This window comes from Ornithodoros turicata, chromosome 5, assembly GCF_037126465.1.
Source record: "Ornithodoros turicata isolate Travis chromosome 5, ASM3712646v1, whole genome shotgun sequence".
NCBI classification, from domain to species: Eukaryota; Metazoa; Arthropoda; class Arachnida; order Ixodida; family Argasidae; genus Ornithodoros; species Ornithodoros turicata.
Window position 1 is genome coordinate 78,788,387 of NC_088205.1, and position 25,163 is coordinate 78,813,549.

Here is a 25,163-nt window from a genome sequence, read left to right on the forward strand (position 1 = left end):
GTGATACTATGTGATTGGCTGTTGACGTGGTAATGAGTGGCCAGCAGTTCACGTCTACTGACAAGGCAGTATGTTTAAGGCATACACATTGACAAGGCTAAGACATGCCATGTGCCCTACCCACAGTGGCCCTACCTAACACTTATGTGATATATATTTTACTTCCTCGGTACTTTCATATCTTCTGGGTTGATTTCTCAATTAAAATTTTCACCTCACTTTGGTGCGACACTCTTGTGGAACCATAATCTCCAGTTCTACCTTCAAGGCTCCAATTCACTGCGCTTTAGTGTCCTCTCCGGGCTAAGAGGCGAAGCCGACTTGCAGGACCGCGACGCCAACGAAAGTAATGACGAAGGTTGAATACATCGAGTAGTTATCGTTCAGACATGAAAAGATACCAATTAGGAGGCCACAGCGAAAGCTCTTCCCTCACCATCGCAAATAAATATTGAGAAATTTAAACTTAGTTTCCAGACGGCGTACTGCCCTTACCAGGCCAGAACTGCGCTTACATGAACTCGACAGAAGCCTATCCAAGTCGCACTTCGAATGAAGTCGGTATGTCTCCGTTTCCGTGTATGTGCATCAAGACGCGCATGTAACGCGGTGTTATAGGTGCAACTTCGCCGATTTGCAATTGTAAATAAATTGATAAACGAAAAATATCGTGAAGAAACATGGACTTCAAGTTTTTCCAATGTACGTAGCAGGTCGTGCTGAAGACATATCAGCTACTGCCATGTCCACTTGTAGTGCACGCGCTTCGTCCTGATGATCGATTGATTGATTATTTAAAAGAAAACCAGGGAGAAATTGTACTTGTCTCCTGACTAGTTCTGCTACTCCCAAAACAAAACAAAGTTCACATGGTTTCTCAGGGAAACCCACTACTATGTAATTCGGTAATTATTTCCAGAAAAGCTCGCGTTTCTCCGCAAAAAAAAAAAAAAAAAGCCAGCGGGTGAGCTTAGCTACCACCACGGCACCACCTAGATACAGAGAGACTGTCGCTCACGACGTGACGTAACAATTAAGGGTCAGCCAATCAGGACCGCGTTTTCAACGGCCATAGCCAATCACGAACCTGCTTTCAGCCGGTCGTGGCCATGGAGAAGAACCACCATCGTCTGCGTGTTGTGACTGAACGTCCCCGCGTAGTAAATGGGAAAAACTTGAAAATAAAGCCCAAAAAGCTCTCAATCATTATCAAAACTGATTTTCTGGAAAGCATCTTGCACTTTTCGTCTACAAGTGAACCCCCGTAATTATGACCATGATCGTTTCCGAAATTTTTGGTCATAATGCGGAATTGTCATATTAACGGGGGGCATCTTCAGAAGTTTCACTAAATTGTTCCGCAGGAGTATGGTCGTAAAGCGCGTATGTCAGATTATCGGGGGTCATATTAACGAGGGTTCACCGTAAATATTTGGGTCTTCAGGTTCCAGGTGAGCTGCAATCATTTGCGGGTTCTTGAACTCGCAGAACGGCGAATCGCAGAGGGAGAGGAGGCAATGCGCAGGCTTTCTCTATCTACAGTGAACCCTCGTTAATATGACCCCCGATAATCTGACATACGTGCTTTACGACCATACTCTTGTGGAACAATGCTGTGAAACCCCTGCAAATCTCCCCCGTTAATATGACAATTCCGCATTATGACCAAAGTTTTCGGGAACGACCATGGTCATAATAACGAGGGTTCACTGTATAGGTGCTGTTGGCTCAGCTGTCCCGCAGGGAACGCCTTCTCATAATCCCTTTACACGATGCACGTTTTCCGTCTACACGGCTATTGTTCGAATGCGCATTCACCGCCTCGAGCAACGCCTGTTTCGCGAATTGAATACGAACTGTCCAGCGAATTCTCCCGTTTACATGCGGGGAGTATTCGTTTCGACGAGTAAGTCTTCCATACGCTTGTCGGGTTCAGACAAACGCGGCTTCACACACGGCTTGCGCGCGTAATAAACACGAGACGATAGTAATGATGGTATGAGGCCTGTTGCGCTGACGCGCGCACAACAGAGGCCATACTTTCAACGGAATTAGGTTAATCCATTTTTCATTCGCCAGATCCTAAAGCACATTATCTCCTGCACCCCGTTCTCCTGGCCACGCCTCTGCAAACGCCCATGCTCATGCTAAATGATGAACGATCACATGTATAGGACATGGTATGCATCATCATTTGTGTGCATATTGCGGAGGAAGAAGCTTCCGTGTGGGTTTATGATGTGTCTTTGGGGATACGTGTATATTTGGGAAGTAATCATTTATCCGGACGTTATTGGCGGGACTTGTTCCTGTGTTCCTGTTTCCCCCATGATGATGTTCTGTGGTAACGGTGTGGTACCGGGTGGTAGAAACCGGGTGTAAACTAAGTCAACTAAGTAAGTTCAACACCTCCAAGACCGAGAGCCTTGCGCACAGATATTACTCCGATAGTATACACGATTTTCCTGCTTCTTCCGCGCTAGCACACCGAGTCAATCGTGGTTTTGAGCGATCTATATATGTACAGGGTGTTTCAACAAGGTTCCCCGGCTGAAGAATTCTTAAACAGGTGGCGCTGTCCAAAAGTTTTTTTTTTTTTTTTTTTTCGGTGAGCATCCTCGAGACATCGACTAAAATCAGAGCAGTGAGCGGCATTTCAGTGGGCATTTCACTTCGGAGAAGTTCGGAACCTCTGTTTTACCGATCGGACCCGTCAGCAAAACCATTCCAGCAAAATCCGCTTCTATCCTTATTGACTTTCATTTTTCCGCGTAATTAATTGGTTTCGGTTTACACATTTCTTGCGCGGAGCAGCGTACCAATGCGCCCTTGGCTTGGCAATCAATCCCGCCTGGATGCTCACTGAAAATGAAGATTCTCGAGAGCGCCACCTGTATACGAATTATTCAGCCGTGGGATCTTCATGAAACACCCGGTACATGGACGGTGTGGAGAGGGAAAAGTATTGGGAGAGACAGGAAGATAGGTGCATGCCCTGGGAAACCTACATATTGCAATGTTTTTCATACTTTTGGCGTGGCTTCTACGTGCTTAGGGGCTTTAAACGCAAATCACCTCCAAGCCCGTGCGCATAGAATTATGCATCAAAGGCACCCGTATGTGATGCATGGAAACATACAACGGTCACGACCGAAATCAACAGTCTCCCAACTTGAATTTAACGCTTAACTCTGCTTCACTAAAGGGAATTATTATCACTGAAACATTCATCACGTCACCAACTAACGTTTGTAAAAAAAGAATTGAGTGTTATAACTTCAAGTTTTAGCAACCCTTCATCTCGATCGGTCCAAAGTTAGCCAGAGTTGGTGAAACCGGGCCTAAGCGTGTTGTAATTAGCGTTTTCGACGTTTAATTTTTCACACATTCGGTGGCGAAAGATCAGTGGCTATTTCACTCACCACGAATCGGTGGTTTTCGGTGTTAAAATTTTAAACGTGAACACACTCGGTGAAAATAATCCAGAAACCAAACTGGAGCTTCCTATTGATATACAGTGAACGCATCACTTTATTTGCATTGACTTTCGTTGCAGTGCTTTAATGAAAACCTGAAACCTGAACTTGATGTAATAAATTGTAATAACACGTTAAGGGGTTCAGAAGACACCGCACCACGCTCCTTTCCTAGCAACCATGTTGAAGGGGTTGAGACATGTCATCCACCGTTATTCCAGACGGACGTAAAAGACGTATTAGACGTATAAGGCGCATAAGACGCATAAGACGTAAAAAACGGTCCGTAATGTAATGAACCACATCCATGAAAGTGTTCCAACCCCTTTAAGTTCGAAAATGCTCGCCCCTACATCAATGTTTATACGAGTAGCGCAAGCAAGCTGAGAGCTGCGGCAGCTGCAACTATCAAGGAATGCTTTAATACAACGGATAATTTGTAGTGTTCGTTCCAATGATTATCGCTGGATCATTACTTTCACCGACCGACAGGCGAACGTTTATCGGTGGGCCATTTTACGCCAAATGATCCAAACATGCCGCTCGACCATCACCGATTTAAACAAAAAAAAAAAAAAATATATATATATATTGCGCAGGTGGAGGGTTTCGAGGGAAGAGTAGTTTCGAAGGTCTCTGTTCAAAACAGAGTTTCCTCAATATTTGAAAGTGCGGGGAAAGTTTGTGTCGAGTGAGAAAAGTGTGTACCTTACATTTTCGCGAGTAATTGGTTCGTGTTTAATTCTATATCCTTCCAAATGTGATTTTTATGTCTATGGAAGATGTGACGGAAGATACGACGGTAAAATAAACACGTTCTCGTGCTGTATGGCGTTCCAGGTGCACGCACACACGTTTCATTTTTCTCTGAGCAGTACCTCCTCCGCTAGCGGCACTTGGAAACGAAAGTTTCGCAAATTTTCCAATTTTCGAACGGGGTTTTCGGAATGTGGCGGTCCAGATAAAAATAGCAACATCGTGTGATTCGATCTGATGTGATGTGATAGAAAAAAAAAAAAAGAAAAAGGGGGGGGATATTTAAGTCACGACAAAATCAGACTGGCTACCCCAGACCACTTCCGCTTCCACTATGTGCTCCCAAGAAACTAGTAAAGTACTATTTCACCTGCGCGAGAAAATTTTTTTCGGGACCCGTGTTGGCACGTAATGAATACCTCAAGTCCTCGATCAATGTGTGGTATGAACGAGCCCTAGGAAAGGACACAGCCTTGCAGCCATGCGCAGCCTTGCCAAGTCAGTAAACGAAGTGGCTATTGGATTGGATTCTGTGGGATCTCATCGGAAGAGCTCACACTGACAACTTTTGTCGAGAAAGAAAAGCAAGCAAAAAAAAAAAAAAGAAGGAAAAAAAAACAGCACGAACAAAACTGAACATAAACACTTGCCGTCTTGCGCAGGCTTCTCCGAAAAACCAAGTGCAGCCAATCTCATTTATCTTATCATTCTTTTTGTATTAAAGAAAACATTTCGTTTTCGAAAGTAGTTAAAAGTTCTTGAGGAGACCCGCCGAAAATCCCGTTATGGGGATAGGGAAACAATGGAGCGGAAGAAATGACGATGAAAAAAAATAAAAAAGTGAAACAAAAAATATAAGTCCGTTAGTCTGAAGACGAGCTAGGGAAAAAAAAAAAGAGTTTCCGTTGTTGTTAAAGGAGATTTCGACCATCCTCCAGTTGAAGTGTGGTGCCATCTACGAAAAAAAATAACTGGATTAAAGGCGAAAGCCTCGCAACGAAGGACATGCCAGCGGAACGCCTAGCACGCCTACAGGGTTCGTGAGAAATGTCAGTAATTTTCACATTCCTCCGGGCCACTCAAGATTGTCATGTTTCGCCTGTTTCCGCAGCAGAGAAGCTGTTACAGCGCGTAGGGTAAACGACACTACTTCTGCAGCTGATTATTTTTCTGAAGTACGCGAAATGTTGTACTTATCTTAATTGTTCAGCCTCGGAATTTGCTTATTAATATATATTGCGGAATATATATATATATATGCTTATTAATATATTTGCGGAATTTGCTTATTTCTGCGCCCACTTTTTTTCTTCTTTTTGCTGACGCAACCGGCAAAGGAGGTACCTTTCCTGACTACCAGTGATGGGCAAGGTACCCAAAATTTAACTTAAAGTACGAAGTACATGGCGTCAATGGTACTTGAAGTACAGTACAAAGAACCACATTATAAATAGGGCCTGACTTTTTCGGGTTTTATTTTTGGCCAGATTCGGGGGGTAAATATCGGGTGATATTTTTCATTCGAAAATTCGGGTGCATTCGGGTTAAATCCCGTTACGGCATATTCTGTCGTCAGGAATTCGGGTGTATTAGGGTGCTTTTTTTTTGTTTAATAAAAATTTGTCTTAACATGGAACTAATGATAAGCAATGTTATCAAACTTTATTTTAATGCAAGCTTATGAGTGTGCCACGCGACCCGGATGTTTTCGGGTAGATTCGGGTTAAACCCCAATTTTACAGATTTCGTTCGGGGGGGTAAATATCGGGCGGATACGGGTTTAACCCTAAAAAGTCAGGCCCTAATTATAAATATACTTAAGGTAAAGTACAAAGTACGGGGAATTGTAATTTAAAGTATTCGCCAAGTACAGTGCAACTGACTTAAGGCAGTATAGAATAGAATAGAAGTAGAAAGGCAGTAATCTAGGCAAGTTGGCACATCTTGAAGAAGAAAAACTTGCAATGTATGCGTGCAAAAAATAAGTCTAAGGAAGAATGGTTAGGAAGAAGGAAGTTAGTAAGTAAGTGTTAAGTGTAAGGAAGAGTGTGTCCAAAAGTACTTGGTACATCAAATACTGCCCATCACCTCTGACTACAGCACAAAAGACGGCGCTAAGAGTAAAACCATGTCAGGCCGTCAGAGCATGTACAGCCTTTTCTGCTACTGTGTATAACTTAAGTGCATTTACATTGTGGAACTTTGTGCTGTACTTTATTTTAAGTAGAATATTGGAGTACTACTTTGTCCATCACTGCTGCATACACATGACGGAAGGGAAATTTTACGGGCGTAGTGGTTGTTATTTTTCATTGTACTTGATAAGTCTTGCTCTAGGTTTCATAAAACACATTTATTGGTTGTCGGGAAAAAAAATCTGCTAAAAATTACAAAAAATGCAGCAACGGACGAACCAGAAAGCCGACATTGGTGTGTGTGTGTGTGTCCGCGGGCACTCAAGAGAATGGCCTTTTCCGGGTGGGATGGCACATTAGAAACAAATGGAGCTGAGAGGCAAAGCGCGCTTCGTCTGCTTTTCTCGACGAAAGAATTTCGCTTCGGGATTCCACGAGGCCGAAAATAATCACAATTTGAGACGGCTTAGATGACAATGAGGATCGTAATCAGGCCAAGAAAAGCAGAAGCCGCCGTCGAAAATGCGTAATCTCGTAACGCCCTGCATCCGCAATTAACTTTCTGTGTCAATGTGGATTGTCACGTTTAATGACGTGCGTTGCTTCCGGGAATGTTGCAGATAAAACTCAGGCAGCATATAGAGGGTGTTCCACGAGAGGATGTCAATAACTTCCTAAAAATAGGCTCTACTTCAAAAAAATTATAAAACTATTTGGCATACACTCATACAGAATTGTGCCACAGATTAAGACCGTTTGCATTCGGGTCACGCATTAATAAAGCTAATATACATAATTAAACTCGAAAAATTACCAAGGAAAGGCATTTTTCTTCCTGAATTCGAAAGTCTATATGGCCATATAACACACCATATTGCAATCAAAATCACGGGGTTTTTCGCAAAATCTCGACAACACTTTGACAGCCGAATATCTGTCGCTTGGCGAAGCGCGATCCCTGATATTAGTGCGTTTTAGTGCATCGTACCCTATCACCTTTGCGTACGTAAGGGATAGCCGTACGTGGTGGTCCTCCGCACTGCACGAAGCTATCTCTATGTTTTGCGCATGCGCACAGCCACCAAGGCTATCCATTACGTACGATGCACTAAAAATCTCAATTTACCTTTTTGGGATCTGCTGGCTCCGTCCAAGTACCCTCCCTCCTCTTGTGCAAGAAGAAAATAAACCACGCCACAATCACACCTTTCGCCTGTATCAACGTGTCTGTCATCAGCCTTCAGACAGTGGTAATGACGGGCTGCGCGACAAGGCTCTGAATCGGAATAAAACTGTGTCGCGTCTTAGCACTTCGTCTCGATAAAGGAAGAGCCAAGAGTTCCGCAAACGCAAATTTTACCGGGCATGCTTCGCCCAGCGACTTATTTCCGGCTGTCAAATTTTTGTAGAAATCTTGTTAAACACACACACAAAGAAACACGTCATTTTGATTGGAATACTGTGTCACGGTCATAGGCTTCTTAATTCAGATAGAAAAATGCTGCCTTTGTTTGACAATTGTTAGGGCTTAATCATGCAAATTAGCTTAATTAACACGAATGCAAACGTAGTATATGTTCACACATCACGCAAAAAAATAAAAAAATAAATATATATAGAAAATTAATGTTCAAGCTGTCCTCCATGTTCTGTTACGACAACAGGACGAACAAACAAACGTACAACACAAGACAAGACTCAAACCAGCTGTAAAGCTTTATTTCGGTACATGCAAAAGTACCGAACAAAACGGACGGACAAAAAAGGGCCGTCGCGGTCTCGGCAATTCCCGAAATTTCAGAGTGGTACCCCGGCATCAACCTTTCTGTCCACACTACACGTATTGGAATAAAGCTTCATTGCTGGTTTGAATATTGTGCTGCGATGTACGTTTGTTCGTGTCGCGTTTACGCCAAGCTCGATTGCATAAATGCTCGTGTGCCACGACGTAGAAGATGACAATTTTACGCGCAGTGCAAAACACAGAACGCTGTCTATTTTTGTGGAATATCGAATAGAGGGCTATCTTAGTGTGGACGAACCTCGAAGTATATACGTAACGAAACGGCAGGAGTTATTTGCAGTAACAACGACAAAGAAAGGAAAAGGAAAAGTTTCGAGATCCGGAAGCCTAACAGGACCTCGTCACGCTAACAGTTTACGGCATGCAGCGAAAGCTGTTCTCTTTGAAGAGCGACTATAGTTTGCTCAGTTCGCAATGGGAACGGCTTCCGTCAACATTATGGCTGACTTCCGTCAGAGGGATTGGATAGGGAGTCCACGCAGAAGCCGTTGAGTTGCGAAGCTCATTTCCTTTTTTTTTATTTTTTTATTTAAGATCAATAGCGTCGCGGCTGCGGAGCCTGCGCGTCGTTTGTCTCTTTCTGTAGTAAAAGATGGTATTCGAACATTCGCTGATATTAAACAGAAAAGAGAAAATTAACATAACAGAAAATTAACATAATGCAGAAAAGGCTGCTGCACGTGAGCAGCTCTCTGCATCTTTTTCGAAGCACACTTCCTAATTGCACAGCTTGCACTGTGGACGCCGCCGTTTTTTGGGTCTGGCAAACCCCATCAAAGTTTATCACTGGCCGTGCCTCCAAATATACTATACTGTGTGTCGGAGACACTGTCACTGGATGACTCGTAGATGACAACGATCCTTTCGCACGTGCCGGCTGCACGCGTAACAATTGTTAGACATTTCTTATGTAGGATTTTGGATATAATATGTTTTTCGCGAGCACTGAGCACTGTGAGTGTTGGCGAATTCGGGTGGTCATTTCGTGGCAACTTCTTTTTGCCAGATCCCGAGCAGTCATGTTCGCTTGTTCAAAGCGAAGCAATCTCGTATATGAGAGAACTGATGTTCTGAGGCTGGAACAACATAGAAGGGACAAATACATACAAAGCCTCAAATTTGCCTAAGAATCTTTCATCGTCAATCTCGTATGTTCGCGTGGCGCTTTCCGAGCGCCAGAAATTTGCCAGCTAGCACTTTTTTTTTTCGACCGGTCTCGAAAGGATCGAGCAGCGGATTGCCCAACTATATCCGGTGTCGTCAACATCCACACTGCAACGGTGGCGAGTGCCCTCTTTGGCCCGCACGTTCACGTGGTTAAGCAGACGACGGAACCCGAAGATGTGCGAACGCGGTGCCCCTGGCGTGATCCAAGTGACTAAAACCGCTAGATTCCTGGGCACTCATGTTCGGGTGGCAACGGTCACGTGATCCAGCTCGTTCGCCGACCTAGAAATTTCCTAGCGCTAGGCCATGTTGCCATGAAATGACCACCCGAATCCGCCATATGTTGCGCATGTTGTGACCATATGTTGTGTAACCACCCTGACAGTAATAATGGGAAAGAAAATTGAACGATTTCACAAAACATTAAGCGGCTTTCAATAAAAAAAAAAACTAATAGCATTTCAGAAAGAGTTCCGCCCAAAATTTACCGCCAGCAACGACCCTATAAAGGTGCCGCATTAAGCGCGTTTTGCACAATGCCCAAAGCTGCAGGAAATTTTTATCGCATCTTTTTGCCATCGTGCCATAAACTGTTGCGGTGATTATGTAACACTGCGAGTAGTACCGACACGACAAAACTACTCCCAAGTCAAAACAACCGAAAACCCGAGTAGTCTTACTATTGATAGTAATCGCTAGTCGCATTACGATATCTGGTCTTCAAAGCTCTTGACATTATAGGTTCTTTATCAAAATTATCAGACAGAATTGGAGACGTTTTGGTGTTTCTGCGGTATTATATCTTGTATAGTTTTAACGGGAGAAAGTACTGGTCAGCACTCACGCGAGAGGGTAACCGCAAGAATGGTTCACGAAACTCGGGTTCCGAAAACAATGTGGACAATTAATAATGCTTCACGTATCAAGTAGTAATTCTGGTGCGTCGCGTTACGCAATGAATAAACTGCATCGTAATTAAGACACGATTGCCGTGTAAATTATTTCCTTGGCGTTTTCACGGTTCTCTTCCTTTCAATGCGAACGGTCGTTCGTGGGCAAGGCGTGCAATTATGATATGATAATGGACAGCGGCAAATTTATTCCTAGTCGTTTAGCGCAATTGTGGAGTGCGAGACAAAAAGAGACAAAAATGGATATAACTTGCCTCTGAGTGATTGTGCTGGGCTGTTGGAGATGGCAGCTGCGACCGAAGGCTTTACATTAGACAGATGAGTCAGCAGATCCGTGAAAAAATTGTGGAGCTGCAAGTATAAAACGATCATGTGATTCATGAACCTCATCCATGTTTCCATACGAATGTCGAGCGAAATTATCTTTCGATAGAATCAATATTTGGAAACACTGAACCTCCTTATGACACTCAAAAGCACACAATGGTGGATGATTTTGTGTGCGATTCCGCAGCGCTGGAGTCATCAGTATCAACATTCAGTATCAACATCAGTAATGATCTTTTCCTGACTCCTGAAACGTTAAATATCTCCAACAATAAAATGTCTAGTGAATAATTCGAAGTATTTTACTACACACGCGCAAAATCGGTGCTCCCTTTAAAGCTATCCTCACCGCGCATCAAGTAAGTCGAGTGGTGAAGAGTCCTTTACAAATCACGTTTTCATGTTTTCAAATCATCGAGTTTCACCACGCAATTAGACAAGCATACGGGCCACATTCAAAATGCAAATTATACATCGCTAACTTAAAATCACGATACGAACTACCGGCTTATCATAACGCTCTACTTCCGAGTATGCTAAATTTATTCCGAAACACTCCGTTTAATCACGGTCTCCCCTTTTCAACCCAGCCTGTAGAACATACTTTTAAACCTCTTTCTCTTCCTTTTTAATTAGCGTACACATAATAAAGGGGCCACCCTCTCCCAAACTAATCTCTCACAAACAGTTTTTATTATTTTATTTATTTATTTATTTATTTTTCATGGAACGAATACGCAAAGCCATCTTTCAACATTAACCGCAGCGGAACCTGTTATGATTTGAATGCGGCAAAAACCCTCTGTTATGCTTTCAAATCTGCTTACATAAGCCATTGAAAAATCGCCTTTCAAAACAACGATTACGAGCATTCTGTCATCGTTACAAAACCCCTGCTGGGAGCTTCCTTTGAGAAACGTTTGCACGCTCTTCTACAGAGGTGCAGCATCCTGGCGGCACAGACGAAGGAAAAATTCATCTTTTTTCTGTCCAGGCCGCGGAACGGCGCTGTCAGACGGCAACAAAAATGAGAAACTTGGGCTGAAAACCGCCGGCAGGCGCTAACCAAAACTGGCGTTCCCAACAACTGTTCAATAATCTCTGGCCGATGCACCGTTCTGAAGTTGTTTCGCCGGAGTGCAGGTTTCGAGGCTGGAAGATGACACGCGTGCTGATTGCATTTTCCACGAGTAGGTTGCTTTTTGTTTATTTTGCGAAAAAAAAAATGGTTGTAGGTAAGATGGACGGCAACATCGGGAGTCAGCCATTTATCACTGTTTGTAACGTTGGGAGACTGTGGTATTTCGACTTACTCGAGATAAAACGCTGGCCTTTGCACAACCGCTTTCATATTAAATAATAACTGCTGTAAAAAAAAATTGCGATTCGAGAAATGTCGGCTCTGTACTTTATATTTTACGCTGATTGTTTTCCCTTTCCCTTTACGTTTTGTGTTAGGGAGCGAGGCTCATTTGCTATAGGCTAAGATTAAAGGCCTGTTCCGACATATAGCGATTTGATATATAGCGCTACAAAATAGGGCGATATTTTCCTCCTCGTAGTGCTCGATAACGCTAAAAATTAGTGCTTGCCGGAGTTGAGCTTCAGTCAACTTTTTCAGCGCTAATATTAGCACTACATTCGTGTTGGCCAATGAGGAGGCCCTTCAGTGGTGACGTCGCGAAAGTCGTGGAGCTGTTTTGCTTCCGCATTTCACGGCATGGCGACCGCATTGGAACCGGCGAGTGTGTCATCCCAAATGTCTGATAATTTTTCTGATTGTCCTTCTTGATAGTCAGTTGATCGAATTTTTCGAACTCTGGAGGCGTCATGCTGGGAGAGACCGGAAACGATAACTTCCACTAAATTATAGCGCTTGTGCCGCTTTGCAAGTGTGAACCGTCCGATAACAGTGAGCGCTGTTTTTGTGTGCTGTTTTGTAGTGCTATATTAGCGCGCAGCTATATGTCGGAACAGGCCTTAACACGTATAAATAGGTGAGTGGAGTATGTCCCCTGTTGCAGACCCCGCGAAAAAAAAAAAAATCTTTCACCAATGCAAGATTGGCCATGATGTCGGCGTGTGGGCCAGCAAGAATCAGCTGCGCACCAACGATGTCATATTTTCGCAATGGACCCATTATGGTCACTCATTGGAAAAATGCAAACAGCTAATAACTGCGTGTATATTTAGCTCTAGGTGAGAAACCTCACAATTTCTGTGCGGTCATAACGAGTCTCCTGCTGCTTGAAGTTGTCAGCGTCTGCGATATCTGTACGCATTTCGAAACTGCCACGTGTCACTAAACTAGTTGCCCACACGACTTATTTCTCTCTGTTCTAGTCTGGTATTGCTATCCCGTGCGATTGGTCAGAAGTAGAGTCACTAAATAACCTACGCTTCAGAGTACCGACACTGAGGCAAAAGCATGGGCAAAAGGGAGTGTTCGAGCCGCCATTTTGTTTCCGTTTGACCTCCAGCGCCATCCATGGAGCGCTCTTCGAAGTGTTGTCTTCTTCCACTGCCGAACTTCATCTTCATCTATTTCTACAGCCGAAGTAGAGGTAGCCCGCTATAGTAGAGGTATGGTAGAGGAGGTGCGGCTGGAGGTCAAACGAAAACAACATGGCGGCTCCAACTCGCCCTTTTGCCTCAATGTCGATACTCCGAAGCGTAGCCCATTTAGTGATTCTAGTCAGGAAGAAGGGAACGTTTGATGAGGGTCGTGAGCCAACGGCTTTCGAATGGCCGTTTCAGCTGTTCGGAGCACAACGCAAACAAAATGCTTTGGGTCAGGGTGAAGATTTTTTTTGTCTTTTTTAAGACTAGCAAGCCAAATATTGGCTGACCTCTCTCAACACTTAAAAAAAAGAAAAAGAACAAGAAGAAGAAAAAGAATCAGAAAAAGAAGAAGTAGAAGAACAAGCAAAAAAGAAGAAAAAGAAGAAGTAGAAGAAGAAGAAAAAAAGAAGAAAAAGAAGAAGAAAAAGAAGAAGGAAAAGAAAAAGAAGAAGAAAAAGAAGAGAAAAGAAGAAGAGAAAAGAAGAAAAGAAAGAAAGAAGAAGAACTACGCGCGTGTAGACGCACCATGGCTAATTAGGCACTGCTTACTATTCATACTACCGCAGACAATCTCCGACTTCATCTGTTTACAATCTTAGTAGTGCGCGCAACGGATGGTCGGCGCTGACTGTCTTCTGCATGGCGTGCTTCTGAAGATGCTGAGGCCTATGGGAGTTTTGCTGCCTGTCTGCATATACCTTGATGGCCCCTGATAGACAGCTTGAGTGAAGTAGGATTTCGACTAACGCTAAGTGCTCCCTTTAACCCCGCTGATTTTGCTTCACTTAACTATAACTGCTGCTTGGAGTCACCTCCAAAGATTAACTGCTGTATCCGTCCCGCTGTTCATGAATACCTGACATTTCCATACGATGCCTCGTTACTAACAAAATAATTATGCCACATTCCCTTACCAAAACGGCCCTAATGATGTCATCGTCCTCTCTTATACACTTTAGCCTCCACTCTATTTCATAACGATGTCCCATATATAGACGACCTCTCCTCAACTCCCTTTATCCCCAACGCACCCCTTTTTTAACGACGACCGTGTCCAACGAGCTCCGTCCACTTTTCGTTCCAAAACTTCCGTCCCATCTTCTCCTTTCGTCCCTAATTGATCCCGGCGAACGAAGTTCGGAGTCAGACAAACTTTTGGGAAAGGGTGTCGTTACGAAGCCAATTTTGGCGGCCAAGCTCTCATCCCGGCAACCTTGATCCGTTTCCACCTCTTTATGCAAATATGAAGGGGGAGAAAGAAAGGAAGGAAGGTGTCATGGCGGCCGTGTAGCCTATTCCAAGCAAAAACACCGGAAACAGAAGCACGGCTGGAATCTAAGCTATGTTTAGCTTCGATCGAATGCTAATTATCTTCGTCCACTAGGGTTATCCGTGCGGGTTTCTTGCGCCATGTAAGGCGAGCGTGGCGAGAGGAAGACCTTTTCATGTATCCGAATGGCGCATTAGTGACCTGAGGCATTTGCTAGCGTTGCATGCACGTTTCTATAGAAACGCGATGGGCTTTGTGGAAAGGGAGTGTTCTGACGCTCGGCTGCCCCCCATGAAGGTTGTAAAGTTCGCCACTTGGTGAAGTAGGAAAGGTAAGGTTTATATTAAGGAAGCAGTGAGGTGCCCATACCATGGCTCGAAATCCTGTTTCGAGCGATGTTACGCTGCACATCAAGCTGTCCATCAGAAGCGCGCCACCACGCAAAATATTTTCGCCATGCGGTGTATTTTCACTGCAGAATGAAATGTACAAAAACTCTCGGAGGAAGCAGTCTCGGACGGACGGCCCGCGTGACGTCGGCATTCAAATACGAAAGGGATTTCGGGGTCTCCTCGGTGCACCTTCAAAGTTTTTAAACGGAACTTGTTCCATTTCTTCTTCTTTTTTTTACGACTCTTTAAACAGAGTCCATTTAAGTGATAACAAGAGTATATATATATATAATGAGGGGAAAAAAGCCACTAAATAAACAAGTAAATGACACTAGACGTGTTTGAAATTCAAAATTACAGATTAAGATGGCTTCTATGGCTGCACGCAGATAAACAGATACTCATGGAACGATGCGACAGCACCAGAGGACACGTGTTTCGCCGTGTTTGCGGCTCGTCAGCTCCGGGTAGCTGCGCATCGTTCGGAATTGGTAAACAAGGGGTCGCTATATACAGGGTGTCCCAGAAAACGTGTCATTGAATTATAATAAAGAAACTACACCACCTAGAGTCATGCGGTCAATGGCATTTGTTCTTACTGGGTTTTTGCCACCTCCTCGTGTGAATGTCGTGTAACGTAAATTTAATTATGTAAATTTTTGCGGGCTTAAGTCGGAAATTTGCCTAGTAAAGGTCACTTTTTTACCCCACCAATGTGAAGAGCGTGTCTAATTTAGTCAAATTAATGATAATTGACAGAGATATTCAGAAGCTATCCCATCGCAAAAAATAGCCGAACATCTTACTCTACGGAGGTCGCACAGAATAGCGCACGATGAATTTTTCAGCGCAATCTTTGTCAGTCCGACGAAAGGAGGTTGGAAACCCAGCCCTCCCCGACATCGCAGAAAGAGATAAAACAGGCACGGCTTATCACGTCCGACTTTCGCTGGGATAATGCTTTCCCTCTCCCAATTTTAGGAACCGTTACTTTTTCTACTATCACTCTGTGGGCTGGCTTCGGAACCTCCTTTCGTCGCACTGCGAGCGATTGCGCTCAAAAAGTCATCGCGCGCTATGGTCCGGTGCTCCGAAAAGCATGATATTCGGCTATTTTTTCCGATCGGATAGCTCGTGAGTATCACTGTGAATTATCATGAATTTGAGTGAATTCGGCACGCTCTTCATATTGGTGGGGTAAAAAAGTGACCTTTACTTGGCAAATTTCCGAGTTCAGTTCGCAAATAATTACATAATTAAACTTGGAGTACATGGCATTCACATTAGGAGGTGGCAAAAACCTAATAAGAACAAATGGTGTTGACCGCATGATTCTAGGTGGCGTAGTTTTTTTATTATAATTCAATGACACGTTTTCTGGGACACCCTGTATATGTATAATATGCTGGAAGAAAGTGGTTCGGGCGACCGCGAAATTAAATGGGTACTAACAAAATCTGAGGCAGACATCGAAGATGTAGGAAGTAGGAAAAGGGGGAGTTATTTATTTACTAGTGGAAAGTTAAGGGGGAAGTCAACGTTGCGGCGGAAGCTCCGCCTTCGTCAGGACAGCCCTCGTCCTGACGACCTCGACCTCCCTCGACCTCGTCCCGACCTCGTCCCGACGAAGGCGGAGCTTCGGCCGCAACGTTGACTTCCCTCTTAACTTTCCACTCGTAAATAAATAACTCCCCCTTTTCCTACTTCCTACATCTTCGTTGTCTGGCTCAAATTTTGTTAGTACATATATATATTCTTTTTTTTATTATTATTTAGACATACTACTTGCCTTTACAGGTCTAAGTAGGAGTGGGAGCACAGTGCGACAAAAAAGAAAAGAAAAGAACAGCAGAATTCAAAACAGTACACATACAGTACAGTACAGTAAAAGTATATAGTTACATTTGCACGATCACATCTTATGTCCGCGGCTATGACCCGTTTTCACCAACGCTAGTTAACTTTCAACCGAGACCAAGGGCTGCTAAAATTTGGAGTGAACTCTCAATTCTTTTTTACGTTGGTTGGTGACGTGATGAATGTAACTCTCTTTAGCGAAGCAGAGGTTAAGCGTTAAATTCAAGTTAAGGGACCGTCGGTCTCGGTTTAAATGTTAATCTGCGTTGGTGAAACCGTGCATATGCGAGGCAAAAATTAACTTGGAGATGAATAATTTCACCGTGGGAGAATGAACCACATCCCGAGGGAGTGTGTTCCATTCAGATAACGTCCGCGGGAAAAAAAAAAGAAAATATAAAACAGCCTGCTTTTAATATTAAATGAACGGTTTTAACTGCTATGGGTGAGGTTGCCGTGTGTCCGTACCGCTGAAAGGCCGCAGATAAGTATCTATCTCGAACTTTTGATGGATAGTCAGATACAAAAACTTCCCCCAATCTATCTTTCGGCGAGATTCCAATGACTCGAGGCCAGCCCTTTTGTATAATCTAGAAACTGAGTCGGTTCTTTTGTAACTGAACAATTTATTTAACATTTACGTTTATTTTTAACATCAAAAAGCAAACCGAGGTTGTTTTTTTGTGTGTTTTTTTGTATACCTTCCAGTTCATCAACATTCGTTATCGTATATGATCGTCCCAAACATTACATGCATATTATAATATGGAGAGAACCTGAGTTTTACATCCCTTTAACTTCGTAACAGAACTATAAGGGGACGATTTAGATAATATAGATTTTCCCGTGGCCTTTGTAATAACGTTATCTATACGTGCATTCCACTTTAGAGTGCTACACAAAGTCACGCCGAGATACTTATAAGAGTGTACAGTTGTTAACGTCATGTTGTCACGTTTTGCCCTGGTGATATGCATGCGCACACATTCAGGGGCGTAGCCAAGGGGGGAGGGTTTCGAAAGTTCAAACCCTCCGAAATCGTACCTTTGGTAGTGCAATTGGGAGAGGCCCCCTTCCCCCATGCAATGTCCCCATAAAAGAACTCGCACCCGAAATATTTTTCTGGCTACACCACTGCACGCGCTTATCAAAGTTGTCCTTCATTAAATACTTCGCCCTGCGAGTGCGCAATATTCCAGAATGGAAGGATTCGGCACAGAAAGTGAGAAGCCGCAAATCCGCCGTGTCCTGTGCCGACTATACATGGGTAACTATGCCGACAAACTGCCCGAAACGCCAAGTACCTCAGGCCACCGAAATGATGACCACCCTCTGAAGCGCAGGCTGCAAGCCACACCGCCCGCAGCACATCGTTGCCATCGCGGCTTCTCCCGCACCTGTTTCTTTTTTTTTATGGAGTAGCAAGCCGGTACTTGCCTGGCTGACATCTCCTTTTGTGTCAATAAACATATACCCCCCCCCCCTTCCCAAGAAAACAGACGTATAGGCACAGTCGGTGCCACCAGCTCGCGTGGCATAGCGGTTAGAACAACAACAACAAATAAATCGTGACTATGCATCGCTTGCATGCCTAGTATAAGCGTGTAGAGTCTTTGATTTAAGACTTAAGACTGCTCGTTTGAATGATTTGAATGATCGCTTTCCACGCCGAGACCGGGAGGTGAGGCGGGTTCGAATCTTGTCACCGGTTGCGCTGTCCGGCAGACTTTCCGCACGAATGGTTGCACAGTTCCCCCTGAAGTCGGCCCTGAAGTCGGATGGGCCTAACCCAATGTTCCTCCGCATCTAACGTTGTGCTAGTGTTTATTTTCTTCCTTCTTTCTTTCCTTTCTTTTTGGTTTTCCCTGTTTTTCTTTTTACTTTCCTCCCTTTTTTTTCGATTCCCCCGTTTTTCTTTTTTCTTTCCTTCCTTTGTGTTTCGATTCCCCCTTTTTGTTTTTCTTTCTTTCTTTCTCCTTCCTTTTCTTTTTCGTTTTCCCCTTTTCTTTTCCTTTTTTTCGGAATAGCAAGCCGGCTCTTTGCCTGGCTAACCTTTCCTTTTTTTAAATAAACATATACCCCCCTGTTCCCCACTCCTTCCTGCTGTCCTCTGTCCCCTTCTGTACACCGTTTATAGCCAGAGATGCTTCGCGGCGCTAACTTGAAATTGCAGCAGAAAAAAAAAATAAGAAGAAAGGCCGTGCCATCTTCGTCGTTCCTTTTCTTCTTCCTGTATTTATCTGAAGACACTCTACGCCCGTATTGGTGACTAAGGATCTAATCCAATTGGCGGCAACGTTGTTGACGTTTCATTTTCGTGTAGGCTCGAGTGCGGCGTAAAAACTAAAAGACGACGCAAGGCGAGAGAATTACGATATGCTGCCACGCGTCCCGTCCCGTTTCGTCAGAAGGACGCGAGCTGTCAGGTGTGGTTAGTTCACAATTTCGTGTTGACTGCGAGTGTCGTGTTGACTTGGGCTGAACGGGAGGACTAAGTCAACAGCGCTCGCTATTACAAATCTTTCAATTACGACCGGCTTTTTGTTCGTTGGGAAAAGAGAGCCGCTGTTCGAAATAAAATGTGTCTGGTAATCTCAAGCTTCTGGCGTAACGGTGTCGTATCAGCTGTGTAGCGCCATGAAGGATCCTAAGGAAGGATCCACAAAGGATAACGGAGGATCCTTCCTAAATCGTCTGCCAAGAGAGGCCGTGCTGTCCCGTATGAAGTCACTGTCAATTGTCAAAGTACTAAAGAGTAAAGTACACTGTCAACGTACTAAAGAGTAAAGTACACTGTCAACGTACTAAAGAGTAAAGTACACTGTCAACGTACTAAAGAGTAAAGTACACTGTCAACGTACTAAAGTGTAAAGTACACTGTCAAAGTACTAAAGTGTAAAGTACACTGTCAACGTACTAAAGTGTAAAGTACACTGTCAACGTATTAAAGTGTAAAGTACACTGTCAACGTATTAAAGTGTAAAGTCACTGTTAAAGTACTACAGTGTTGACAGTGCTGCAGTGCCATGACATTTCTTGTGGACATTGCAGCGCCTCTAACTTATTAGACCTACTGTTTTTTTTTTTTGCTTTTTGTTTTATCTTCAAGTGTTTTGGAGTAGCCGGCTCCTGTGTTTTGTAGGAGTCACCATCTCCATGTTTTTCTTTTTAATTCCAACTCCCAACTCCAACTACAGTGTGTTGTGTCGTTGTCAAAGTCTATGTCGTTCATGGGCACACTATAATAAATAAATACTTGAAATACTTGAAAGTGTAAAGTCACTCTCAAAGTACTAAAATGTACTCTCAAAGTAAAGACCCGTGCGCGACAAAGCGTCACCAATCGAATGGTATGGTCGTGCGATACTTGAACGTCGTCTGCGTGCGACGTCAACGCCACCTAGCCAAAAAAAAAAAAAAGTCTGCTTAATGCCTCTTCTTCCTCATTGGCTACGTGGACATTATGAAATCGGGATGTTGTCTGCTTCATCCAATCGCTGCAGACGATTTGAAACACTTTTGTGGCTACAAATGACTCCTCACGCGGCTGAAGGCTGATGGTCTCCATAGCTACGGCCGCCGAGATTAGAGACAAGTGTGTCGCAAGCACTGCAACACTGTTGAAGACACTGTAAAGGGACCATTAGCCTCTTTTATTTACTCACGTACATTCAGAAATGACACAGTCAACTGTATTATGGAGAAACTAATATTGAATATAAATAAATAAATAAATAAATAAATAAATAAGTAAGTAAATAAGTGAATAAGTAAATAAGTAAATAAGTAAGTAAGCAAATAAGTAAATAAGTCATAACACGAATGCCTTCACGTCCATGTCCGTTTTTTCTATGGATTGCTCTGGCGGTTCTCACCTTGATTTGGTCTTGTTCTCCGGCGTATTCGAGACTCTGGAATATATTCCACGAACAACGCTTTCGAATTTCCTGTCTGGCCAAATAGCGACGGTACCAGCGCTGGATGAGAAGAGCCGCTTTCATCGCTGCAAAGAAGGAATTACATCGATAAATATATTTCGATAAGTATACTACGCCTGGAAGGCTTCGAGTTGAGAGAAAACAGTCTTCATAAGGACGTGCCACAAAACAAGAAATATTCTCTCGGTACTATATTCAGACTGGCAAGTTACAACTGCTCACATATAAAGATATCATTGCGCACTGCTGGGAGATAAAACTCTCACGAGGCTATCATCTCAGGCTTATGTAAATATACGTGGTTCTATGCAAGAATTACTTCTCGAAAGAATTAAAAGGAAACAGGATAAAGAAAAAAGAAGATTCTGATCAGGAAATTTATATAAAGTTCCTCTTTGTAAGACAGAATATGGGAAATGCGCGAGAGATTATATCCTGCCGCAACAGTTTAACTGTATAGTTACCAAATGAACTGAAAGGTTTAAGGTTCGTAACCAAAGTGAAAAAAGAAATAAGAAAATTGTTATTAGGTAGTTTGTAAAGCTCCACTCACTTCTGTATTATAGGTAGTGTAGTATATTGATGGTGACGAAACCAATGACATTTGTAAAAGGTATCTTGTTTGTGATCAATTTGTTTAGAAACGTTTAGTTAATTCCAGGAATTCCTGGAAATACTCTGAATCGTGCCATCGCCTAGAACCTTGTTTTGAGTGTGTGGAGAAGTGAAACAACTCATCCCATCGTCACATCACCACCAGCAATGGGGTAGAGTGTCGCCCCCTGACGGTGAAACTCCCCATCCATCATCAAGTTGTTGTTGCCCAATCTTCATTCATGTAGTTATTGTTACTGTAAAAGTTGCAGAAAGTTGTTGTTGTTGCCCATCATCATTCATGAAGTTATTGTCATTGTATAGAAGTTGCAGAAATAAAGATTCCCGTTATAATGTTTTTGCTGTGCTACATGCATTTGTCGTATACTGTGCCTCTTTTCTATATATCTATAATATTCAAAACTAAATAGATATCAGTTTAGATGACCAATAATACTGAGTATGTGTTCTTTTCTAATACACATGTTACTTGGTCTAGAACGCCGCAGTATCTTTTTATGGTATAGCCTGCCAGAACAGAAATGTACCGAAGCATAACAACTCAAAATATTCTTCTGACTCTTTATTTCCTGTCATCTTTTGAAAGTGAAGAAAAAAATCCATACGTAAAATCCATACGTAGTCAATAGACGTTCTTTGGTTAGGTCCCTTTGAAAAAGAGTGTCCAAAGTCGCTCTATAGATACTATTTGTACAATTGTCTATAGTAAGGCAAGGTAAAAAGAAAATCCAAAGAGGCCAAATAATGTCCAAATTATGTCGATAGACTGGCAAAATTTATTTTTACAAGAGACATTACACCAATCAGGTAGTGTAACAGCAAGCAAAGTTTCACCACTGGTCGCACCAGTGAGACCTACCTGTCCATTTTTTTTCTTTCTATTTCTATTCGATTCTATTCTACTTCGATAAACTGAGTCGATCGCTGCCCTTCTAATATATTTCATTACTCGTATACGTATTCAGGAACATTGTCCGGCAACATTCACGGGTGCCGTCAGATTCAATTATTTCGCTTCGTTTCAGATACCGCCAATCCGGAATTACCATGGCAACGAAATGTGACTACTAAGTCCGACAGGGTCGGGAATTATGGCAGCACACAGAGCAGCCAACATATCTGTTCGTGCAAAGCACCTTATTAAGCCCTCGTATGGAGATATTGCGACAGACATAATTCCACATACAAAGGTGGAGCCGTAGAGATTTGAGCGAGGAGCTTCAGAGCTGCGAAAGGCAATCGAAGCGTTGGGTTGTCACTGCCTTTCTTAAGGCGAGTAATTAATGCTGCCTTCTGATTACATAATCTGGTTGGTGTTATTCGTCGCTATTACTAAAAGGGAAGTAGTGAGGCAAGCAATGACATTTTTAATGGCAGTGTTCACCTTGCTGGAAATATAAATAGTCCATCGTCACCGGAATGTTACACCCCAAGAAATGACTATGGGTGGCAATTGCCTTATACGTACTTACATATTTATAACTACGTACTTGTTACTTTGTGTCTTAGTGGCATATCTTACCTTTCAGACGAATGTTTTGTCGAAATAATGGCTACGAGGAACCATCTAAACTGAGTTCTTGTACTGCAAACGCTATTGTTCCCCTTGCACTATTAGTCTCTTCCTTAATCACCACCAAACTTCCAAAACGTGCAAACGACAAGACCCTAACAATAATAAAAAAGGCCCAATCTATTCCACACGATGCCACGATTTCGTTATACTTTCAAACGATGCTCCCTCGCATTTCAATCCATTATCCCCACCATCAAAATGATGCCATATTTCTTCCCTTTCACACTGGTATCAACAACGTTAGAATTTCTTACGGCCGCCAATACGAACGTACACTTCATCTTCATACACACAAAAGCTCATTCACCCTTCACAAAACATTTCCAATTAAACTTTCTCCACGTTTTGATTTCCTTGCATCAAAACGTCAAGACTCATGCACCCTATCTATGGTAGAGATGAAACAGAACAAAGGCTTTCCTCGAACAATATGCGACGCTGAATCGAAAGCGAGCAAATTTCGGCGGCCTTTTGAAAAAGGATCCTTCCGTAATTAATTTCACGGCTCCGCGCACGTCGTTATTAATTCACTTCCGCGATGGCGTTTAGGTCAGTGACGCGTCGGAGATGAGGCACCAGCAAACAATCTGGGCGAAAAATATACGTTAATAACAGGTCATCATATTCGAAGCGACCAAAACTTTGGCGAGGTGGCCTTCTAAACATGAAAGCCGTCACTTCGTTAGTTATTGTTCAAATAATTGGGGGCAGATAAGAGAGAAAGGGAGAAGTAGTTTGCTGAAGAGGAAAATGTTTCTACACGGTAACGAGAGAGCTCTGGTGAAAGAAAAAAAAAGTGCGAATAAAGTTAGCGACGTGTGATGAAAAGTATGGTATTCGGTTTCTTCGTTAAAACAGTTGGATTTTTTTTAATCGGGGAGGAAAATAGTTTTACAGATATTAAGTTTTATTGTTGTGATTTTTTGTACGGAAAGAAAATGAGCAAGAAAACTTCGCAAGGTGTTCCTTTTTTTTTCTCGTGCTTTTTTCTGTGGATGCAGTAAGGCCGTTAAGGTTATGAGGCTACGGGCAAGATGCACAATACCATGAAGAAAACCACGCGTTCAGCTGCTGCGTTTTGCGTCACTACAGGCCATTATAAATTCCGACGGCGGCTGCCAACAAATGAAACACCGACAGCGGCGTGAAATTGGAGACATGTGAAAAATGTATCCATAGCCGTATCCATAGGCGTATCCAGCCTTCGTAGCTCCCTATAGAAATGGCTTTCGTATGCTGTACGCACAGAAATTTCGAAGACGAATGAAAACGCTGCCGTCATTTTCAGGCGATGTTGTAACAAATTGTATTCCAGACACGGCCCCTGTAAAGCTGGCTTCCTGCAAGGCACTGGTGCGATGCGGCGAAGTGTAATCCTCAGCGTCTTAGCCGTTTCGAAATAGCTTCGAGTCACTCTGGCGTAATGACATGCTCGGGGACTGCGTATTTATTTCGTTATTTGCTTCCCTCTTTTTCTTTTGTTGTTTTTAATGCGGTTTTAATGGTCATCAAAACCTGGTCTCGAGCGCTTAGAGAAAATGTTGCGAGCGCACAAGCAGGGATGCGAGGAAGCTTGTTCGCATTTGAGAGGGTGATACATCTTTCTGTTGCCGATGAAAAAGGGGCGAAAAGAAACTCTGCACTGCACGACACAAGTCTTATCTGCGGCACTTTTGCGATTTCCACGTACTTCTAAAGTTTATGCATTCGCAAAATTCTTGAAAGACATCATCCTGGAAGTGTCCTTGCAAAAATATCAGTACCATTTTGAACTCTCAACGCACGATTCATGGAAATTTACCAAGGACAATATTATCATCTGCAGGATGCGTAAAATATCTGCGGTTATAACAACAGTAATGGCGCTATAAACTTATAGTGTCGTGGCAGTCGGTTTGTCAAAAAAAAAAAAAAAAACCGTTTGGTAGCAACTGAGTGGCGAGTAACTTGCATCTGTAACGATATTTTTTAGTAACTAGTTATACACTACAGAGCTAATTTTCTGGGAAAGTGACTGTATAGATAGTTACCAATCTTGGCAAAAGTAAGTGCAAAATGTAACTCACTGTCAAACGCACTATAGGACAGCATGCTAGGACAACATATTGCCTTAGATCAACTGAAGCAATGGTGACGGCAGAAAATGAGAAGGGGGGCGAAGACATCCAGACCTCCTGCACCCCCCCTCCCCCTAGATCTGCCCCTAGGTGTGACTCATCTCAGCTGTTCCGCGGCGTGAAGCCTCGCAGTATGAATTACACGAAAGCAAGGGGAGGGGGGGGAGGGGGTTAGATGTGACGTCACAGCAAAAAATAAAAATAAAAGAAATTTCTGTTCCCAGTTAATACCTGGCCTGATAAGAACGCGATGACTTGCC

The 25,163-nt window shown here is 43.1% G+C and overlaps 1 protein-coding gene across 2 annotated transcripts in view; it reads right to left on the minus strand.

Moving 5' to 3' along the window:
* The window catches only part of LOC135394887 (serine/threonine-protein phosphatase with EF-hands 2-like), a 188,679-nt gene that overhangs the window by 39,899 nt on the left and 123,617 nt on the right, over positions 1-25,163 (minus strand). For both annotated transcript variants that reach the window (XM_064625929.1, XM_064625928.1), the window contains exons 2-3: positions 20,533-20,660; positions 10,504-10,600 (exon numbers count right to left, since the gene is read on the minus strand). In XM_064625929.1, the coding sequence (XP_064481999.1) occupies positions 10,504-10,600; positions 20,533-20,658 (223 nt within the window). In that variant the 5' untranslated portion in view covers positions 20,659-20,660. The remainder of the gene's footprint in view (positions 1-10,503; positions 10,601-20,532; positions 20,661-25,163) is intronic.